General features: G+C 38.6%; 3 protein-coding genes across 15 annotated transcripts in view; 1 reads left to right on the top strand and 2 right to left on the bottom strand.

Annotated features, from left to right (window-relative positions):
- LOC113634420 (serine/threonine kinase 11 interacting protein) overlaps window positions 1–2363 on the bottom strand; it is a 71860-nt gene extending 69497 nt beyond the window's left edge. For 2 of the 8 annotated variants that reach the window (XM_027133359.2, XM_027133366.2), the window contains exons 1-3: window positions 2126–2185; window positions 1454–1530; window positions 1125–1327 (exon numbers count right to left, since the gene is read on the bottom strand). In XM_027133359.2, the coding sequence (XP_026989160.2) occupies window positions 1125–1327; window positions 1454–1530; window positions 2126–2145 (300 nt within the window). In that variant the 5' untranslated portion in view covers window positions 2146–2185. Of the gene's footprint in view, window positions 1–1124; window positions 1328–1453; window positions 1531–1731; window positions 1982–2048 lie in introns of those variants that run through there. The other 6 variants (XM_027133362.2, XM_027133364.2, XM_027133363.2 and 3 more) reach the window with 6 other exon arrangements.
- Window positions 2364–3856: 1493 nt separating this feature from the next.
- On the top strand, window positions 3857–14287 carry LOC125141292 (zinc finger MYM-type protein 1-like). Of its 6 annotated transcripts, XR_007140680.1 has the most exons (5): window positions 3857–3983; window positions 4071–4133; window positions 13740–13887; window positions 14051–14107; window positions 14208–14287. XR_007140680.1 is itself a non-coding variant. In XM_047814291.1 (3 exons), exon 3 carries the CDS (start codon window positions 5252–5254, stop codon window positions 6083–6085), a length of 834 nt encoding a protein of 277 aa, XP_047670247.1. In that variant the 5' UTR covers window positions 3857–3983; window positions 4071–4133; window positions 4345–5251; the 3' UTR covers window positions 6086–6502. The 6 variants fall into 6 exon arrangements, 2 of the variants coding, with proteins under 2 accessions (XP_047670247.1, XP_047670249.1); XR_007140678.1 differs by having other exon boundaries at window positions 13740–14107; XR_007140679.1 differs by having other exon boundaries at window positions 14051–14267.
- inha (inhibin subunit alpha) lies at window positions 8926–11668 on the bottom strand. Its single transcript, XM_047814290.1, has 2 exons — window positions 10973–11668; window positions 8926–9924 (listed from the first exon to the last, which is right to left on the bottom strand). Exons 1-2 carry the CDS (start codon window positions 11283–11285, stop codon window positions 9182–9184), a joined length of 1056 nt encoding a protein of 351 aa, XP_047670246.1. The 5' UTR covers window positions 11286–11668; the 3' UTR covers window positions 8926–9181.
- Window positions 14288–21494: the final 7207 nt, after the last annotated feature.

The following is a 21494-nucleotide window of genomic DNA, read 5'->3' as shown; positions in this document are numbered from 1 at the left end:
TAAAAATATATTGCTGAAATACACAGACCTTTTTATTTTAAAGAATAATATTCTTTAAAATTTAAACAAAATGACTGAACTTTTAAATGTAGTTCTGCATCTGTGGCAGGGGTAAACATAGGGAGTTTAAAGTGATTGCTACTGTTGAATCATAGCAGGTGTAACAAGAGTTACTACAAAAAGTATTGTGGTATGTCTATCAGTGAATAAGACTAGTAAATGAAAATCAAACCTTGATATTGACGATCAAAGATTAGAAAGTATTATGTCCCAACAACACAGCAATACTGCAGCAAAACTGACAGCATGACTTATATATCCACCTTAAAGACACCACCTTATCCACAAAGACAGTTTGCAGAGAAATTCACAAAGCCAACATCCATGGAAGAGTTGCAGCTACTGAACCATTACTCACAAACACCAACAAAAAATGAACGAGGTCATATCATGAACATGTCATGATCATAAAACCTGAAGAGCTGAAGACTGAAAACATGGTTTGGTGGATCATTTACATTATTCATAACAGCAGATCAAGTTTATGTATGGTGAAGCCCCAAGGAAGTGTACAACTTGGGCTTGGATTTTAGCAGCCATATCTTGATATCCTGCTGGCCCCATCATTAGCCTAGGTGGTTGTATAACTGCCAGAAATTATTTGGAAATTCTAACTGATCAGATGAATCCTATGATACAAATGTTGTGTCCAAACAATGATGCCATTTTTCAAGATAATAATGTTCCCATACACAAAGTAAAAACAGTTCAGTCAGGTTAGAAGAGCACCAGTATGAACTTATACATTTGCCGTGGTCAGCTCAATCAACCTACTTAAATACCGTACATTGAACCAATGTGGGAAAATGAGGCAAAGAGTAAGAAACAGGGTCCCTGCCCCAAACTCTCTTAACAATTAGAAGATATTCTGCTTGATAAATGGTACAAAATTGAACTAGAAATTGTAGAGAAAGAGGGACACAAATAGTAGGAAGACAGATTGTTAATCAAGAGATATTACAGAATTCATTATTTTGTCCAAACAGTAAAGGGTGTTTTGTGCACTGCATGAATTATACACCTGAAAGGCAAAAAATGTCCTTGCAAGATTACTAATCACATACCTTGAGCGAGATGGTCTTCTGTAGCATGTCAAAGAGGAACTGCACCTGTAGCAGTGTGATGGTATCAGCTGGGTGTGATGGCAAAGCCAGGAAGCTGTTGTGGTGTGTGCGTGAAAGCAGGTACTGTTCAAAGAGGTTTGTCAAATGCTGTACGCAAGTCACATGCAGAGTCAGAGTGCTTGAGCCATCCAAAACAGAGTCACCTAAGAACGAAAGACAAAAAAAGGTGTAAATCACATATACACTTAGTAGACAAACACTTTGACAAAGTGGACAAACAGTTAGTGAACAAAATATAGATTAACATGAGAACACAAAGAGGGCAGTACCATTATTTCGCAACAGTGTGGCAAGGCTTTGGACAAGATTGTACTGGCAGTCACGAGTAGAAGACATCCTGAAGGAACTGTATGCCATGAAAATTGAATGTGTTAAAAATACACATCTCAATCAATTCAGTAAATATGCTAGAAGGAGATAACATTGCAATCCCTCTCTGTTAGCGGTTAGTATTTGCTCAGTACTAGAAGATATAATGTAAAATTTTGAATTAAAGAAGCAACTGCTTCTTCATTATTTCGATTTTGGTTTACTGAATCCAACTAACTTGAAAATGCAACACGCTCAGTTGTAACCATTATGGCGTCAATCCGGTGTATTGTGGTGCCAACCAGTGTATTTAAAACGTCTTGTTTCACTGACCGTTTTCATTTAATAGACCAAACGTATTCATATACATTAAATTTTAGATTAAAACATGTACATTTTATTTTACAGTTACAATATTGACCTTTAAACAACAAAAATACATATTTAGCCTAAATAAATATGTCTGGCTAGACAACACGTAACCTAGCCTGCTGCTTAGCAAGTTACAAATAAAATTTCAATCGTATCCTTTTCTGAAAGGTTAACACTGGTTACCTTCAGTGTCAACCAAGATATGCTGATACAACGAAATGAGACACACTACATTGTAAGAAATATTCTTAATATACTACTTTCGTCTCCCTTTTAACATTGGTTATGCGTTGTTTGACGCTTCCTACTTCCCCTCACGTGAGCAACACGATAAGTAACCATTTGTTGACCTGGACATCCCAAACTGATGCAATGGGTCGAACCACCAATTGGCGCGCTGTGTGACCCCTGTTACATGTCGGCTGCGAGAGCGGAGCGGAAGCAGTGTAGGAGCTGCGCGTAAGCAGGGCGGAAGCAGCGAGTGCCTGTGCTTTCACACCGACAGCGATGGTACCATACAGCTTGACCTCGGCTTGTGTATCGCAAATACACGGAAGCTCTATACAAGAGGTTTATTTTACCGCCATTAAACTCGAAAAAGAAAGAAAGAAAAGAGGTTTATTTTAACTATGGATGTAAATTATATACCTGTGATTTGTTTTATCGACGTTGTTTTCCTTTGTTTTTCGTGTATTGAGTAGTAAACAAAAAAGTATTAGAAGAAGGATGATACGCAGACCTTTGGTTCACCCAACCACCCCAGTCACATTTGTTTCTGCTTTTATCATCGCTTTGTTTTATAATCGCCAGCAATTTTTGCGAAGATGTTATATGCACATACCATATCAGTCAGCTTTATAGTCAATTCTTGTACAGTATATGTACTGGACATAAAGAGGACTGAAATTGCGTTTCTCATCCCAATGGTGCAAACAAGAGATATCTATCTCTCTCTCTCTCTCTCTCTCTATATATATATATATATATATATATATATATATATATATATATATATATATATATATATATATATATATGCACACACACACACACACACACACACACACACACATGGGCGTAGATCCCTGGGGGGACGTGTCCCCCCCCCCCAAAAAAAAATTATTTTAAAAAATATCTCTGGATTGTGAAAAAATATATGTATGTATACCTAAATAATTGTGTAAGTAGAAAAAAAAAACCCCGCAAAAACTGCATTTAGAAACAGTTGAGTTCCCCCTCCCCTTCCTCACAGTGGTTTGACCCACAGTCCCCCCCCTCCCCTTCCTCACAGTGGTTTGACCCACTGCCTCCTTTCCCACTACATCTCACCTACTCTACACACACGAGTCAGGTGTGTGGCTGCGGCTCAGTTAATGTTCAACTCCATTAAGTAGGGGATTTTATCCACTTTAAATAAAGAGATTCTCTTTAATGCAGTTGATGCAGACTCATGACAAATTAGTTGCGGAAAAAATGCTGATTACCGACGTAATTTTCCATGAATCTGCTATGTTAGCGATTACTTATCTAGTTAACGTTAGCTTGTTTACAATAGCTTGTTTACAATAGCTAGTTAACGTTAGCTTGTTTACAATAGCTAGTTAACGTTAGCTTGTTTACAATAGCTTGTTTACAATAGCTAGTTAACGTTAGCTTGTTTACAATAGCTTGTTACACACTGCACAGTAACTAACACGCCAAAGCCGTTTCCCATGCATTGTTTTATTTGGGACGACTTTGCATAATGTTAACTTAACATTAACGGCCACAATTAGCATATTGTTTAGCTGTGCATTTACTAAATGAGCACTGTGCTACGTACGAACTGACCTAACTGTATTTTTTGTATAATCAATTTCTATTCTGTTCTTAAGTGTCTTAATTAATTAATTAATAATTAAAAAGAAAATTTTAAACCTTTTTTTTAATTCCTTGTTTTTATTGTTGTGATTATTTTTTATGATAGTTTTACTTTCTTTATTTAAAGCACTTTGAATTACCATTGTGTATGAAATGTGCTACAGTATAAATAAACTTGCCTTGCAATGTAATAGACTAGATAAAATGGAGAAAAGGAAAATGGACATAAGATCATTTTTCAGTGCACCTAAACGCCAAGTAAGTACAAAAAGTTCACATACTAAGGCAATTTGGTTTTAAGAATCGGTGCTTATGAACATACTAATGTCACAATATCAATCACAGGCAAAGGAGACAGAAATTTTTGAGGGACAGGTAGAGGAGGGTCAATCAGATGTACAGTGTCGGGTAAGTGTGTTGTGCTTTTATTGAAGGGATAATGACAGTTTTTTTTGGGTGAACAATTTCTTTAATGTTTTTGGAGTTGTGGCTGTTCAGCAGGTGAACATCACAGGCTCACCAATTTACAGTATGATCTGTCAATTTATCAAGTGTAATGTAAACAAGTTAGTTATTATGAGTATGGAAAACATCTTTTCCTGCATTTTTTCTGCTTCAGGAGTCAGTCTGTTCTGAGACAGTGAGAGTAGAGGAAGGGGCAGATTCAGAACCAGGGAGGGAGCCAGAGACAGCAGAACAAAGAGATGATATTGCTAGCACCAGCACAGGGAGCACAGTTTTTCGTTTAGATCTCAGTGCCTGCACAAAGCCGTACCAGCCACCTCCCCAGTGTATCGAAAAGCAAATACTTTCAAATAAGTCATTGACATTTCAAGAGAAATGGTATCAAGACTTTCCATGGCTACATTACAGTCCATCAGTGAAAGGGGTCTTATGTTTTTACTGCAGCAAAGGTGTTTCAAACCAGTCCTCTTTAGGTCATAGACCTGATACTGCTTTCGTTAGTACAGGCTTTAGAAATTGGAACAAAGCCATCGAAAAATTTACATCACACCAGACCTCTCAAGCCCACCAACATACTGCACCTCAGCCAAACCTAATCAGCGCCCAGTTATCTAGTGCATGGCATAAACAGCAGGAGGTGGCAAGACATTGCTTGAGGAAAATTGTTAGCTCCGTGCGGCATGTGGCAAGGCAAGGACAATCTTTTAAGAGGCCATACTGAAGAAAGTGGGAATCTGTATCAGCTCATAAAACTTAGGGCAGAAGAGGATGATCCAGTTTTATTGAAATGGTTAACAGATCGTGCCACTGCATATGTAAGCCCTAAATCTCAGAATGAAATACTGAACATTATAGCCAATACAATAATCCGAGGGATTGCAAGTGAGATAAGGTCTCCAGCCCTTGTTCAGTTTTCTGTAATAGTTGATGGCACCCAGGATATTTCTGGTATTGAGCAGGAAAGTGTCTGTCTGCGCTATGTGGACCATGACCTTATGCCACACGAGGAGTTTATTGGGTTGTACAGCTGATCAGAGACAACAGGCCAAGGCATTGCCAAAATGGTTACTGATGTGTTGTTGAGGCTTAATCTGCCAATGTCTGCTTTACGTGGGCAAAGTTATGATGGTGGCTCCAACATGGCAGGAAAGTACAGTGGTGCACAGGCAGTAGTGAGGGAGCAGCAGCCATTAGCCCTCTATGTGCATTGTGGGGCACATTGTGTCAATTTAATCATACAGGCTGGCTGCTCGGTCTCCCCAATGATCTGGGACTGCCTTTCTTTGGTCCATCAGTTGGGCATCCTTTTCAACCAGTCAGGAAAATTTAAGAGAATCTTTGCAAACATAGTTACCTCTGAAAATGAACCCATCACCACACTGAAACCTCTATGTCCAACCAGGTGGACTGTGCGTAATTCTGCTATAATAGCTGTGCTAGGGCAGTATGAGCGGGTCCTTGTTAGTCTAGAAGAGATGGCAAAAAGTGCATCTAGGACAGCTTCAACTGCCAGTGGCCGATCCTACCTGCAGGGAAAGAGAAATGACAAGAGCTACCTTGAATTGTTCGAGAAAGCTACATCATTGGTAAACTCCATCGAATTAGTTGACCCTATTGAGACAGCAAATTCAAGGCGTTTTGCTGGCAAAGCAGTGGACCATTACAGGGCAGAGTTCTTCAAAGTATTGGATTGTGTGGAGGTTCAGTTTGGTGAACGTTTCAACCAAGACAGTCTCAAGTCTCTGCGAAGCTTAGAGAATGTGCTTTTGACTGGATTGTTAACTGATTCAGTAGATAAGTACCCGAGTTGCACAGAGGTACTCTTGCAGTACAGTTGCCTCTCTTTCACCAGAAATTCTCCTGTAGCAGCAGTAGAGAGGCAGCAGAGGTCCTAAGGGGAATGCCAGTGGATGTGCGTGGGTTGTTTGACCAAGTTGAGGTCCTTGTCAGAATTTTGTTGGTGGTTCCAGTGTCTTCATGTGAAGCTGAGAGGAGCTTCAGTGCATTGCGGAGACTAAAGACGTGGCTAAGGGCTACTATGGGCCAAGACAGACTTAACAGTCTGGTAGTCTGCAATGTGCACAAAGACAAGCTCGACAACCTTAACATAAACAACATATGCCAAGAGTTTGTGGGGCCCAGTGATACCAGGAAATACAAATTTGGTACTTTTGTTTAGTGTCCATTCATTAATGTAAGTTTGCTTTAAATTGCAGATGTTTTTGTTGTTGTTTTTATACATAGAGCAGTTACTGTTAATTGATTATTTAATAATTAATTTTGTTACAAAACATTACTTATTTTATATATCTATTTTTTCACAAACAATGCAATAAATAGTTTTGAAGAAAAATCTGCTTTGTCACTGAACCTGAGAAAAACTTTGAAAATAACCATAATGACACGTCTCCATGTTACAATAATAATGATAAAAGCAAAGTTTTTCACTGTGGGGACATGTCTTTTAAGTACAATTAGACTGTATTATTTGTGTCCCCCCTTCAAAAAGTGCTCATGAGAAATTTTATATTCATTGTCCCCCCCTACTCTTAAATGAAATTTACGCCCATGTGTGTATATATATATATATAAATGTGGGCGTTTCCCCTGAAAATTTCCCCCTTAACTCTTAAGATTGGATCGTGTAAGGATATTGGTTAACCAATCACGGTCTTCAAAAGAATGTCATACATAGCAACGGGGTCAGCCCTCTCTAATAAGATGAGATATACCTTTATATAAAATATTTAGCATTTTTCTTGCTCAGAGTTGCTCTGAGATTATTCCTGAATCACTCTTTCAAACTTCTTGAGGGCCCGAATGCTTCGACATCTTTTTCCAAATGGCAGGACTGTGAAGAGTGTGTATGTGGGGTCACCCACAATACTGTTGGCTTTGCGGATGCAGCGTGTGGTATAATTGTCCATGATAGAGGAAAGAGAGACCCCAATGATCTTCTCAGCTGTCTTCACTATCCACTGCAGGGTCTTGCGATCCGATATGGTGCAGTTCCCAAACCTGACAGTGATGCAGCTGCTCAGAATGCTCTCAATGGTCCCTCTGTAAAAAGTAGTCCGGATGGGGGGGATATTTCTCAGCCTTCGTAAGAAGTAGAGACGCTGCTGGGCTTTCTTGGTGATGAAGCTGGTGTTGAGTGACCAGGTGAAGTTCTCTGCTAGATGAACACCAAGAAATTTGTTGATATTGACAATCTCTACAGATGATCCTTCAATGTTCAGTGGAGAGTGGTCGCTCTGTGATCTCCAGAAGTCGACAACCATCTCTTTGATTTTGGCAACATTCAGAGGCAGGTTGTTGGCTCTACACCAGGCAGTTAGCTGTTGCACCTCCTCTCTGTATGATTACTATGGTGTTGATGTGACAGGACCATGACAGGTTCTGGATGATGTGAACAGATATGGGAGACTCTCTCCACTGGTCTCCCATTAATCATGAATGTATTTTAGTTCCTCTCCTGATTTATGCTGTCCACTATCAACTCTTTTGTCTTGCTGATTCTGCCTTGCTCAAGGGCACCTCAGTTGTGGCGAACCCACAACCTTAGGATTATGAGTCAGACTCTCTAACCATTAGGCCACGACATGCATACATAGACTTGACTTCTCCTCTATGTAGGCTGTCTTATCATTGTTGGTGATCATGCCCACATAACTGTGTCATTGGCAAACTTGATGATGGTCATGGAAGTGGCCATGAAGTCATATGTGTACAGTGAGTACAGCAGGGAGCTCAGAACACAACCCTGGTGGGCACCAGAGCTAAGGGTGAGGGAGGATTAGACATGTTTGGCCAACTGTACTGTTTGTGGTCTGTTCATCAGTAAGATGGAGATAAATCGAGTCCTGTGACCTCCAACTTAGAGGTGAGTATGGAGGGAATTATGATGTTGAATGCTGAACTGTAGTTTACAAACTATATTTTAACATAACTCCCGTTTCTGATGATCAGCTGGCTAAGGGCTGTGTAAAGGTGGTGTGCAATGGCATCCTCGTAGAGCAGTTGGGATGGCACACAAACTGCAGCGGTTGTCAGGTAGTGAACAATGGATGAATTCTTAACAGCAGAGTGGGATCTTAGAGCATTGTGGGTGGTTTCACCCATTTATGGTTTCTGACTGGGAAAAATACTGATTGTGGACTTTACCATCCACTAGTTTTCTGATAAATCCTAAAACCACTTCTGTAAACATGTTGAGATCATGTTTTGCATCTGAACATGTCCCAGTCTGTGTCACCCAGAGTCCCTGAGGGCATCCGCATACTCTGGATAAGGGTGTCTACCAAATGCTGTAAATGTAAATTTCGCTCACCCAATTTGGGTCCAGGTTTAAAATCTGTGGTAAGTGATTGGATTGTAGACCAATAGAAATAAGAGTATTTCTGTCATTCATGATGATGTTGACCATGATGAAGCATGGTTGGAGCTGACCTTACTGGCAGCATTTTGAATTGTGTGTGAAAACGTGTGAAACATATTAGCTGTGAAAAAAATTTAAATGTAGTATATGGAATAGTAACTGTACAATTCTGGAATATCACCACACCCCAACTAGATTTCTCCCTGGGTGATTGTAAGAAAACAGTCCACTCTAAAGAATAAACCTTACACGGCCAGTGAAGTGAATCAAGCCCTGAGCTCTGCTGAATTTATTCTACTGCAGTGCCTTCTAATGGGAAACATGTTTTTAAGGTTGTAGCAATAATTCTTTAAAATAAAAAATAAAACATTGTTCAGAACAAAAGGACCAACCAGATTTCCAAATAATTTAAGTATATTCTTAAACTAAAACCTCACAGGTGCAGTTTACTGAATTTAAATCAGTGCTTTGCAAGCAGGCTACACTATATTTTAAACAAAACAAATAAAAACTGAATGCAGGTCTATAAACTACAGATTTAAATAGTATCTGGAGGCCATAATACGTTTATTAACTATAAGCTTTTTAAAGGTTTCCTGAACAAACCCTGTCATCAAACACAGTTGCACTCCTCAGGAATGATATTGGGCAATGTCTCATATTTGAATGAGAATCCTCCATCAGAGGTGGTGGTGAAGCGTAGTGATCTCATGCTCTCTGGTACAGGTGCGCAGCATTGATGAATACCCAAAAGTGTGGCTGTGAATTTGGGGCTTGAGCAGTTTCCATGGCAGTAATAAAAGCTAAAGGTCTTAGGGTAGACGATCCAGTTGCTCCAGCCCAGGTCCTCAAAAGAGATCTCGATCTGCTCCCTCCTGCAATAATTGTCATCTTTTTCATGCGAGGGCCTCTGAAGCTTCCCAATGATAGTTGGTGACCAGGCAATGCTGGGTGTCCTTCGAGCTCGCTCAGACCCATGAGGCCTGACATGGACATGCAGAAAAGGGGTTTTGTCCTCCTCTGAACCGTCGCAGTTGCATACAAGGCATTGCACCTGCAGCAGAAATGGTCCACTGGCTATGGCACTGAAGAAGTGGTGCTCAAGCCTGTATGTGCTCCAGCCATCAGAGCTGCATTTAGATGGCCTTTGAGCTAACTGCATTAGCTCCTGGTGAGTTGTGAGAATATATAGTGGCACAGAGGTTGTATTTCCTGCAATGGCCTTCCCTGCATAGAACCAGAAGTCCACAGAGATGATAATGGAACCCTGACTGTCCAGAGATGGTTTGAAGTAATAGGTAAAGTGGCTGGGTGAGTCCTCATTAAAGACTGAGACTGTATCCAGGCAGGTACGATCTAGTACGGGTGGGGATTTGGGGGTTTGGGACAAGACAAACAAGTAAAATTATTTTCTTCTTCCACATACAATAATTTATTTGCTATCATTCTCTTCACACACATAGATATAGATAAAATGTTTGTAGCGGAATTAAAATGACAGTACATGTTTTGTGAGTGGATACAGCATTCAAAATATGGCTTTTGGTGGCTATTTTTATTTACCATCTGAATTGCATAACTCCAGGAGAAACACCAAACAACAGCTTAAAGCAGGATTTAAGTGAGGTAAATCAACGTATCTTAATGAATCCAGAGCAATAAAAGATTACAATTTGACTCTTAGCATAAAGACAGTCCAGACATCATGTTTTGAATTGTATGTTTTGGCACTCATAAAACATGTACTGTCATTTTAATTCTGCTAAGGACATATTATGACAACTTCATGGACAGTACAAAAGATTGTAATAGAAAAATAGCCTTAATCGATTTCTAAATTTCCGACAGCATTGCACGAGCTAGCGGTTCCATCTAGCGGCTGCATTTGGGACACCCTTAGTATCTGAGATATTTAAAGTTTGGCTAAGTAATCCCACTCTAAATGTTGTCTATAGGTATTCTATAGGGATTCGGTTATTATGCAAGTATTTGTCAGTAACTAGCTAAAACCTCACATATTTGCCAGCTTACATATATATATATATATATACTAAAACAACAGCTTTTTTTAGAGATTAATTCTATTTTATTATTTAATTTCATAATTTTTGATAAATTAGTTACTTCAGAGAAAATGAATTTTACCGTGATAAGTTCTATACCAAAAATTTTCTCTTTTATTAATCCCACGGGGGTTTCCTGTATTTAGAAATTTGTGTAATATCGTGTGTGAAATGTATAATGAAAATAGCGGACATACTTGAAATTGAATAACAGATCTAGTAATGTTTTCCAGTCATATAACATTAGCCTTAAATAGAATTATTTTGTGCAGGAAAGCAAACTACATAAAAGGGTTTTTTTTTTAAGCCTAAAGAGTCATTTAGCAATATATTTGACTGACCAGAGCTAGGGAACAAAATAACTTGGGAAATCTCTTGATGTTGTTTCCCCTCCAGCCAAGCCTCCCTGCGTACTCGCCAAGCTCCATGCTGGGCTGCCACATGCACCCTCTGACCAGCTGGAATCTGTAGAGTTGGCACAGGGGGATTGTCAAGCCGTAGTCCATCCAGAATGCGTTTCTTTAACCAGTCCAGCACCACGTTTTGGGGAGGATCTCCCTGGCAGGCATTGCAGTGAAGGTTAATCCATGCTGTTGTAAAGACAACGGCATAAATAATGATCAAAGGTTTCATCATCCAAAACTCTAAATCCATTTCTTTCTCTGAGTGAACAAGAATCTGTCAGTTTCTTCAAAGTGACTATGATATGCTTGTGCTCAGTTGGTTTTGTATTTTGCTGTCTGTTTTTTTCCTTCTTACAATTGAACCATGTCTTTGATAAAACTGTTTGGGTTTATGATATCAGCTTGTATCCAGTAAAGAAGAAGCCAACGTTTAGGGAATTGTTTAAATAACTTTAACTTGGCCTTGAAAGACTAGTATAACAAAAGTATCACAATGTATAAACAGCTTCCTGATTCAAACACAAAAGACCTTATAACAACAATTCACTAAAACCTAAAAGCTTAAATCGTCATGTCCAATGTATCAGATTTGCTATAACCTTGAGGTTTTTCCTAATATATAAAAATTAAACTCAGTATAAAACTCTGTTATAAAACATTTCTTTTTGCATTGTTATGCAATTAGTTTTATCATTTAGAGTCTTAAGCAGCTTACCTTTTTAGCTCTGCTCCTGTTTTCCCACAATGTCCCAGTGCTATTTGCGAATAAGACAAATAGCGCATCTTATATCATATTTCCAAAATTGAATCTGTACTATTTGGCAGGGCACCATTATTGTTACAAGCAATGCCCCAGTTTAAAAAGTATAAATCATTAAATACTTTAAACCATTATAAGCTGTGTTTTCAGGAATTCTAAAATCTTTGTACCTTAAAGATGCTTAACACAATAAAAACAACTAGAAAGTTGTTTTTATTGTGTTAAGCATCTTTAAGGTACAAAGCATATTCCCAACATAATTTATTTGAATTCAATAGGCCCACAGTACATAAAGGTTCAAGTGCACAAAGGGCTAGGAACATAAAATGGACTATGAGAAAAAGGCATTAAAAAACTTTTTGACCTCTATTATTCTGAAATGTAAAACCATTTTGGAAAGGTGAAATAGATTTGAGTATGCCTGCTGGATTTCCATTTTGCTCTCATATGTAGTCTTGCCAGAATACAGAAGCTATTTAACTGGCCTATATGTGGTGTGAACAAACATGAGATATAAGGAGAAAAACCTTGAGGGGAACCTTGGGTTATAATGGACAGTAAATAATGTCCTTTGTACAACAGTGTGTAGTTGAGTGGAGGAACTAACGTCAGTGCAATTTTCAAGTTCATCACAGACCCAACACTAATTCCTTCCTGCCGAAATCTTCAAATGTTCACTGACGAAGACCCAACCACAAAGCCAACCAACACAGTAATTTACAAAATGCCATGACAGTCTCCTGGCTGCCCCAGACACATCAGTCAGTCACGGACTGTCCATGCACTGTAAAAAACCCAACTTAAAAAAAAGTTTAAATTACTGGTTTTGTTTTGTTGGCTCAGCAAAAATACGTGAAAAAGTCAAGTACAACTATCTTTAATACACTTATTCAAGCTAAACCAAGTTTTTAAAAAAAAAAACAATAAAGATGAGTTTTGTGAACAACACTTTGCAAGTTCCTCCAAAAAAAACGTTTGCAAACATTAATTTGAGTTAACTAAATCTTATTTAGGAACTTCCCTCCCAGAAGAAAATGCTAATTTTGAAAAAAAAAAATGCAACCATTGGACAGTGGGACAGTGAAGATAAATGCTATTTTAGTGGTTTTTAAAGTAACTTAAATGTGCCTAATGTATAACTGTATAACCTTATTGTAAATTGTTTTTATTATTATCATTATCATATAACAAAACATGTCTACTTCATTTATTGTACAATAGTAATACAATTAGTAGAAGTAGTGTTAGTAGTAGTGTGCACAACATATATTATGAAACAATTAATTTAGCGGAGGAAAACTTTTACTTGTTAATTTCGTTAACAGGAGTGGGCGACAATGATCTCATCTCACTAGTTTACATAATATCCTACAGACAAAACAGAACATGATTAGCGTGTGTGGATTATTAATTTTTATTAACTGAATATGATTGAAATAAACGATACATTTAAAATAATCAGCATTTTCTCTCGTGCTAAACCACGCCCTCAGTATGTGACCATTGTGCAATCTTGCTGTGCGTCAACGTCTGATGATTGTTGTTCGTTACTTTTCCTACATTTTTCATATTAGTTAAAATGAGGGTGTTAACACCCTTTCTTATATCATCATTACAGTATTAAATCTAGCTCTATTTTTAATCCTGTTACATTACATGAAATAAGTTTTTGTCTTATGTTGATCGATTTTGCTGCACAGTTATGTTGCGTTTGTAGGCCTTAATCGTGCATACTGTATAACTTCTGTTGCTTTGTCTGTTACTCTGTCTGTTAATGTACGTTAATATATCTGAGAATTCCGACTAAAGGTGTGTCAGAGCTGTGCAGCTGTTGATGTTCACTAAAAAAAGTATAAGAATAAAATTCATTGTCTGTTCCATTGTTCGTTTATCAATTTGCTATTTATGACCCTAATCATTCACTTTGTGTTTTTTCTTAAACAGATCTACCTTCAGATACTGTAAATACACCTGCGCCAGTCAAAATCTGCTGCTGACACATTACAGGCTCAAGCACTGCCACCCAGGCCAAGGTGTACTGTATCATTGTTGTGTCTTTATGCTGAGTGAGTCTGCATTTTCAATACACCAGGTGCGTTTAAAATTCATCTATATAGTCCACACAAATTCTGATAAAAGGACAGTGCAAGCTACATTTAACCCCATTGACAACCATACGGGAAACAAATACTGTGGTAGTCAATAGGGGCGAGATCTGTTTTGTTACAAACCATCTTCCAAATATCTTTCTACAGCATAACAAAAAACTCAGCAGAATAAATTAATTTATACAGGTTTGGAACAACTAGTGGGTGAGTAAATGATGACAGAATTTTCATTTTTGGGTGAACTAACCCTTAAAGGAATCATGCAGAAGTGAATCATAATTAAAATTATATTTCCCTTATACAGACAACCTATCACACAGATATACTACGGCTCTACAGGGCCTCCCCTTGTACCTCAGGGAACGTGACGTAATATCAAAGTAGGTAGGTCATTGAAACCTGTGGTAGGTTTTCACTTTTATTCATCTCATATTTTCATAGTTATTTTATTAAATGCAATATTTAATAAAGGTGCTGACATGGTTTCCGATATGACGTCACATATAGCCCCGCCCCCAAAGCAAGCAAAATTAAAAATTTGCACAACATGGACATGTGAGCTATCAAAACACTCAGCACATTGAGTGAAACTGCCCCACGGGTATTCTGGTCACGTCACGTGACGTCACATGTAGCCCCGCCCCAAAAACCAGCAAAATTAAAAATTTGCACAACATGGACATAACAAAACACAGCACAATGAGGGGAACTGCACCACGGGTATTCGGATCACGTCCCATTCTCATGTCCGCTCAACTCCAAAAGTATTGGCACCCTAGCGGTCCAGTAGCTGTCACAATCTTTCTGTCCACTCGCCTCCAAAATGCACCGGCCTTTGCGAATACTTGCACAGTCAAAGCCAACATCAAAGTTTGTCGCGACGAACTTTACAAATGTAGTTATTATCATTCTTCTTAGACAAAAATTTATTTAAAAAAATGCGGCCTAGGGCTTTCGAGCCACATTCACCAAATTTCGATATGTCGTAGACCTTGGTCTGAAGTTTTGTTGCTTCTATTTTTCTAAGCGATCGGAATTCCGGCATTCCCGGTTCGGAAGCTCAAAATGGCCTTTTTTCATAGACTTCCATTATAAACCTTTGAGCTTTATAACTCTTTCTTTAGGACCTTACCCCGGACGAAGTTTTTATTCCGGAGTTCCTACGGAATTTTCGGTTTTCCCGTAGTCGACGGTCAAAAATAGACTTGAATAGGGAATTCCAAAAAGTCCTCTAAGCTCTCACAACAATGAATCAAACATTAAGAATTGTATGTACTGTTCTATGCAGTATAATAAGTAGAATCTGATAATGACTGCAGTACTGACATGAAATCTGACTAGCTTGAAAAGGGCTGTTTCACCTTAAATCCATGAAACATGATAAGACACAGTTTGTTTATATCAGAAAGCTCGGAAAAAAGCTTTTTTTTCATGTTTCTTTTTTAAATAATATAAAAGTTATATTAAAAGTTAAAGGCCAATATGTTGATAAAAATATGATTTACACTCGAAAATCTGATGATTTGTGTGTGGTATGATCATTTTCATGCAATCTTATGTATCAGCATGTGTTTTGAGTGAATCCCTGCATGCATCTACAAAAGTGCTTCTCTGGAGCTGAAAAGCCTTTTGCCGCCTTTATTTCATATTTTTTGTGAAACCTTATACACATCTGACTCATCCGCTGAATATTGTGGCCCATTGTGTGTTCGAAGGATAATTGCTTGATTATAGCTTGTCTCTGAATGACTTTGCGGATGGTCTCATCATGTTCCTTTACTGAGGGTGCTGCGATGAGAATGTCGTCCATGACACTTATTGCTCCGCCTACGCCCTCAAGCATCTCATCCATAATACGCTGAAAGATCTCCGGTGCGCATTTTAGGCCAAAAGGTAACCTAAGCCACCTAAATCTACCAATGGGCGTGTTAAAGGTTGTCAAAAATGATGATGCTTCATCTGTTCTATTTGTAGAAAACCAGATTTTGCATCCAAGACCGAGAACACTTTAGCACCAGGCATTGCAGAGATTACCTCTTCGATCGTTCACATTGGGTATTGTTCTCTCTTTATGACCTTATTCAAGGGTCAATGCAGATCCTTATCTCGCCCTTACGGACAGCTGCTACCATTGACCTCACCCACTCAGTCGGCTGGCTGACTTTTGTGATGTATCCTTCTTTAACCATCTCATGTAGCTTCTCTATTATTTTCTTTTTCAGCGCAGCTGGTTGACGGCGGACAGGATGAACTACACCTTTTGCATCAGGATCAATTTTGTGTATTTGCCTAGTAAAGTTCCAGTAGTGCGAGTCAGCTCTGGGTAATCGTCTAGTCCAGTTGGCACTTTTTGTTCCGTTGTCGTATGACCGTAATGCGTCTTATTTCCTTTGTTAGTGGCTGCAATGCATCAAGTCACATAACTAAGCCTAATGCTTCTGCTGTCGCACCGCTGAGTACATTTTCCTGAGAGATGTCCACAATTAAATCTCAGCATCCTTATTTTTAGCCAGAAGGTCAACCGCAGCTATAGGCTTCAGCTTCGATGTCATTTATCATCACTGTGCTCATTTGATTGTGTGATGTTTATGCTCAGCATCTCATCATCTTCTGATTCTGATCGCATCTGCACACTGACTGCGTTTACTGATCTTTTTCGGTATACTGCCACCCAGTGGTTCGGTTTGTGACAGTACGAGCATACAGAGCCTTTTCCTGGACATTTACCTTGATTCCACTTATGCTGTTGGTCTTTGCCGCAACTTGGACAGGTTTTTGGTCGGTTTGCATGTATGTCTTTCTGCACAAATTTTGTCTGATTTTTCTGAAATGTTTTCTTGTCTGCTGTTTGGTATTTTGTTTTCATCTTCACTGCTGAAATTCTTCTTCTCTGACAATTTTAATTTGCTTCTGTGACAGTTCAAACTGCTGGGCGATTTCAATTGCCTTTGGTAGCGTTAAATCTTCCCCTTTGTCTAACAGTCTCTCTGAGACGCGCTTTTCTCTGACACCCGCGATTATTGCATCGATTAACATATCATCTGGATCACCAAACTCGCAATCCATGAGCAGAAGTCTCAAATCCTTCACAAAGTGATCAAAACCTTCCGTGACTCCATGTTTTCTTTGTTTAAATCGGTGTCTGGCTATTCTCTTATTTTTCCTCGGGCTTATATAGGTGCCAAACTTGTCCAGGACTTTAGACGGGTCATCTTTCACACCTTCGCCCCAGGGTAGCGTCTTATATATCTCTGCCCTGCTCACCGATCCAAGTGCCCAGGCAGCCTGCACGCTGCTTAGCCGTTTGCTCCGATAGCGGGCCGTCAAAAGCGAATGTGACGTGGCTCTGAAATCTTTCATACTCTTGGAACAAATCTGGAGCATTCCAGTCGATCTTAGGGTGATCAAACTGTGATGATGCCATACTCTGTTTATTATCTGTTCCTGACACACTTCTGACACCATGTAAAGTAATGCTACTGACACGCAGCTTGACATGCTACTGACATGCTCGGTTCTTTATTCAGTACTGCAGTGCATATGCAGGAGTAGGAGGAGTCATAACATCAACTACGGAGGCCTAAGTAGCACTTAAAGAAAAACTGCCAAAATGACAATACATTACATGTGGATAAAATCTGATTTACACTCGAAAATCCGATAATTTATGTGTGGTATGATCATTTTCATGGAATCATAGGTATCAGCATGTGTTTTGAGTGAATCCCTGCATGCATGTACAAAAGTGCTTCTCAGGACCTCAATAGCCGTTTGCCGCAGTCTCAGTGCTCTAGCGCCTTCCTTTAACGCTTTTTCGTGAAACCTTATATAAGCACACATCTGACAAGCGCTGTTTCACCGAAACATGATAGGACACAGTGTGTTCATGTCAGAAAGCTCGGAAAAAAGCTTTTTTTACATGATTTTATTTGAAATAAATTAGTTCAAAATAAAGGCCAATATGTGGCTAAAAATATGATTTATATTCGAAAATCTGATGATTTATGTGTGGTATGATCATTTTCATGGAATCATAGCATGTGTTTTGAGTGAATCCCTGCATGCATGTACAAAAGTGCTTCTGCGGAGCTGAAAAGCCGTTTGCCGCAGTCTCAGAGCTCAGCGCCTTTTCCGTGAAACCTTATATAAGCACACATCTGACAAGCGCTGTCTCACCGAAACATGATAGTGTTTATGTCAGAAAGCTCGGAAAAAAGCTTTTTTACATGATTTTATTTGAAATAAATTAGTTCAAATTAAAGGCCAATATGTGGATAAAAATATGATTTATACTCGAAAGTCTGATGATTTATGTGTGGTATGATCATTTTCATGGAATCATAGCATGTGTTTTGAGTGAATCCCTGCATGCATGTACAAAAGTGCTTCTCAGGACCTCAATAGCCGTTTGCCGCAGTCTCAGTGCTCTAGCGCCTTCCTTTAACGTTTTTTCGTGAAACCTTATCTAAGCACACATCTGACAAGCGCTGTCTCACCGAAACATGATAGGAACAGTGTGTTTATGTCAGAAAGCTCGAAAATAAGCTTTTTTACATGATTTTATTTGAAATAAATTAGTTCAAATTAAAGGCCAATATGTGGATAAAAATATGATTTGTACTCGAAAATCTGATGATTTATGTGTGGTATGATCATTTTCATGGAATCATAGCATGTGTTTTGAGTGAATCCCTGCATGCATGTACAAAAGTGCTTCTCAGGACCTCAATAGCCGTTTGCCGCAGTCTGAGTGCTCTAGCGCCTTCCTTTAACGCTTTTTCGTGAAACCTTATCTAAGCACACATCTGACAAGCGCTGTCTCACCGAAACATGATAGGAACAGTGTGTTTATGTCAGAAAGCTCGAAAAAAAGCTTTTTTACATGATTTTTTTAAAATAAATTAGTTCAAATTAAAGGCCTATATGTGGATAAAAATATGATTTATACTCGAAAATCTGATGATTTATGTGTGGTATGATCATTTTCATGCAGTCTTAGGTATCAGCATGTGTTTTGAGTGAATCCCTGCATGCATGTACAAAAGTGCTTCTGCGGAGCTGAAAAGCCGTTTGCCGCAGTCTCAGAGCTCAGCGCCTTTTCCGTGAAACCTTATATAAGCACACATCTGACAAGCGCTGTCTCACCGAAACATGATAGTGTTTATGTCAGAAAGCTCGGAAAAAAGCTTTTTTACATGATTTTATTTGAAATAAATTAGTTCAAATTAAAGGCCAATATGTGGATAAAAATATGATTTATACTCGAAAGTCTGATGATTTATGTGTGGTATGATCATTTTCATGGAATCATAGCATGTGTTTTGAGTGAATCCCTGCATGCATGTACAAAAGTGCTTCTCAGGACCTCAATAGCCGTTTGCCGCAGTCTCAGTGCTCTAGCGCCTTCCTTTAACGTTTTTTCGTGAAACCTTATCTAAGCACACATCTGACAAGCGCTGTCTCACCGAAACATGATAGGAACAGTGTGTTTATGTCAGAAAGCTCGAAAAAAAGCTTTTTTACATGATTTTATTTGAAATAAATTAGTTCAAATTAAAGGCCAATATGTGGATAAAAATATGATTTGTACTCGAAAATCTGATGATTTATGTGTGGTATGATCATTTTCATGGAATCATAGCATGTGTTTTGAGTGAATCCCTGCATGCATGTACAAAAGTGCTTCTCAGGACCTCAATAGCCGTTTGCCGCAGTCTGAGTGCTCTAGCGCCTTCCTTTAACGCTTTTTCGTGAAACCTTATCTAAGCACACATCTGACAAGCGCTGTCTCACCGAAACATGATAGGAACAGTGTGTTTATGTCAGAAAGCTCGAAAAAAAGCTTTTTTACATGATTTTTTTAAAATAAATTAGTTCAAATTAAAGGCCTATATGTGGATAAAAATATGATTTATACTCGAAAATCTGATGATTTATGTGTGGTATGATCATTTTCATGCAGTCTTAGGTATCAGCATGTGTTTTGAGTGAATCCCTGCATGCATGTACAAAAGTGCTTCTGCGGAGCTGAAAAGCCGTTTGCCGCAGTCTCAGAGCTCAGCGCCTTTTCCGTGAAACTTTATATAAGCACACATCTGACAGTGTGTTTATGGCAGAAAGCTTGGAAAAAAACTTTTTTTCATGTTTCTTTTTTAAATAATACAAAAGTTCATATTAAAGGCCAATATGTGGATAAAAATATGATTTGTACTCGAAAATCCGATGATTTATGTGTGGTATGATCATTTTCATGGAATCATAGGTATCAGCATGTGTTTTGAGTGAATCCCTGCATGCATGTACAAAAGTGCTTCTCAGGACCTCAATAGCCGTTTGCCGCAGTCTCAGTGCTCTAGCGCCTTCCTTTAACGCTTTTTCGTGAAACCTTATATAAGCACACATCTGACAAGCGCTGTTTCACCGAAACGTGATAGGACACAGTGTGTTCAAGTCAGAAAGCTCAGAAAAAAGCTTTTTTTACATGATTTTTTTAAAATGAATTAGTTCAAATTAAAGGCCTATATGTGGATAAAAATATGATTTATACTCGAAAATCTGATGATTTATGTGTGGTATGATCATTTTCATGGAATCATAGCATGTGTTTTGAGTGAATCCCTGCATGCATGTACAAAAGTGCTTCTCAGGACCTCAATAGCCGTTTGCCGCAGTCTCAGTGCTCTAGCGCCTTCCTTTAACGCTTTTTCGTGAAACCTTATATAAGCACACATCTGACAAGCGCTGTCTCACCGAAACATGATAGGAACAGTGTGTTTATGTCAGAAAGCTCGAAAAAAAGCTTTTTTACATGATTTTATTTGAAATAAATTAGTTCAAATTAAAGGCCTATATGTGGATAAAAATATGATTTATACTCGAAAATCTGATGATTTATGTGTGGTATGATCATTTTCATGCAGTCTTAGGTATCAGCATGTGTTTTGAGTGAATCCCTGCATGCATGTACAAAAGTGCTTCTGCGGAGCCGAAAAGCCGTTTGCCGCAGTCTCAGAGCTCAGCGCCTTTTCCGTGAAACCTTATATAAGCACACATCTGACAAGCGCTTTCTCACCGAAACATGATAGGACACAGTGTGTTTATGTCAGAAAGCTCGGAAAAAAGCTTTTTTACATGATTTTATTTGAAATAAATTAGTTCAAATTAAAGGCCAATATGTGGATAAAAATATGATTTGTACTCGAAAATCTGATGATTTATGTGTGGTATGATCATTTTCATGGAATCATAGCATGTGTTTTGAGTGAATCCCTGCATGCATGTACAAAAGTGCTTCTCAGGACCTCAATAGCCGTTTGCCGCAGTCTCAGTGCTCTAGCGCCTTCCTTTAACGTTTTTTCGTGAAACCTTATCTAAGCACACATCTGACAAGCGCTGTCTCACCGAAACATGATAGGAACAGTGTGTTTATGTCAGAAAGCTCGAAAAAAAGCTTTTTTACATGATTTTATTTGAAATAAATTAGTTCAAATTAAAGGCCAATATGTGGATTAAAATATGATTTATACTCGAAAATCTGATGATTTATGTGTGGTATGATTATTTTCATGGAATCATAAGTATCAGCATGTGT

Source organism: Tachysurus fulvidraco, chromosome 5, assembly GCF_022655615.1.
Source record: "Tachysurus fulvidraco isolate hzauxx_2018 chromosome 5, HZAU_PFXX_2.0, whole genome shotgun sequence".
Classification (NCBI taxonomy): Eukaryota; Metazoa; Chordata; class Actinopteri; order Siluriformes; family Bagridae; genus Tachysurus; species Tachysurus fulvidraco.
This window is presented reverse-complemented; position numbering and strand designations above follow the sequence as displayed.

Bases quoted from the DNA above. Each gene is read 5' to 3' on its own strand.
- inha (XM_047814290.1), bottom strand. From the start codon at position 11,285: ATGGATTTAGAGTTTTGGATGATGAAACCTTTGATCATTATTTATGCC. The intron at 9,925-10,972 runs GTCAGTCAAATA...CACCCGTACTAG, and splicing joins TATTTTGTTCCCTAGCTCTG to ATCGTACCTGCCTGGATACA.
- LOC125141292 (XM_047814291.1), top strand. From the start codon at position 5,252: ATGGTTACTGATGTGTTGTTGAGGCTTAATCTGCCAATGTCTGCTTTA.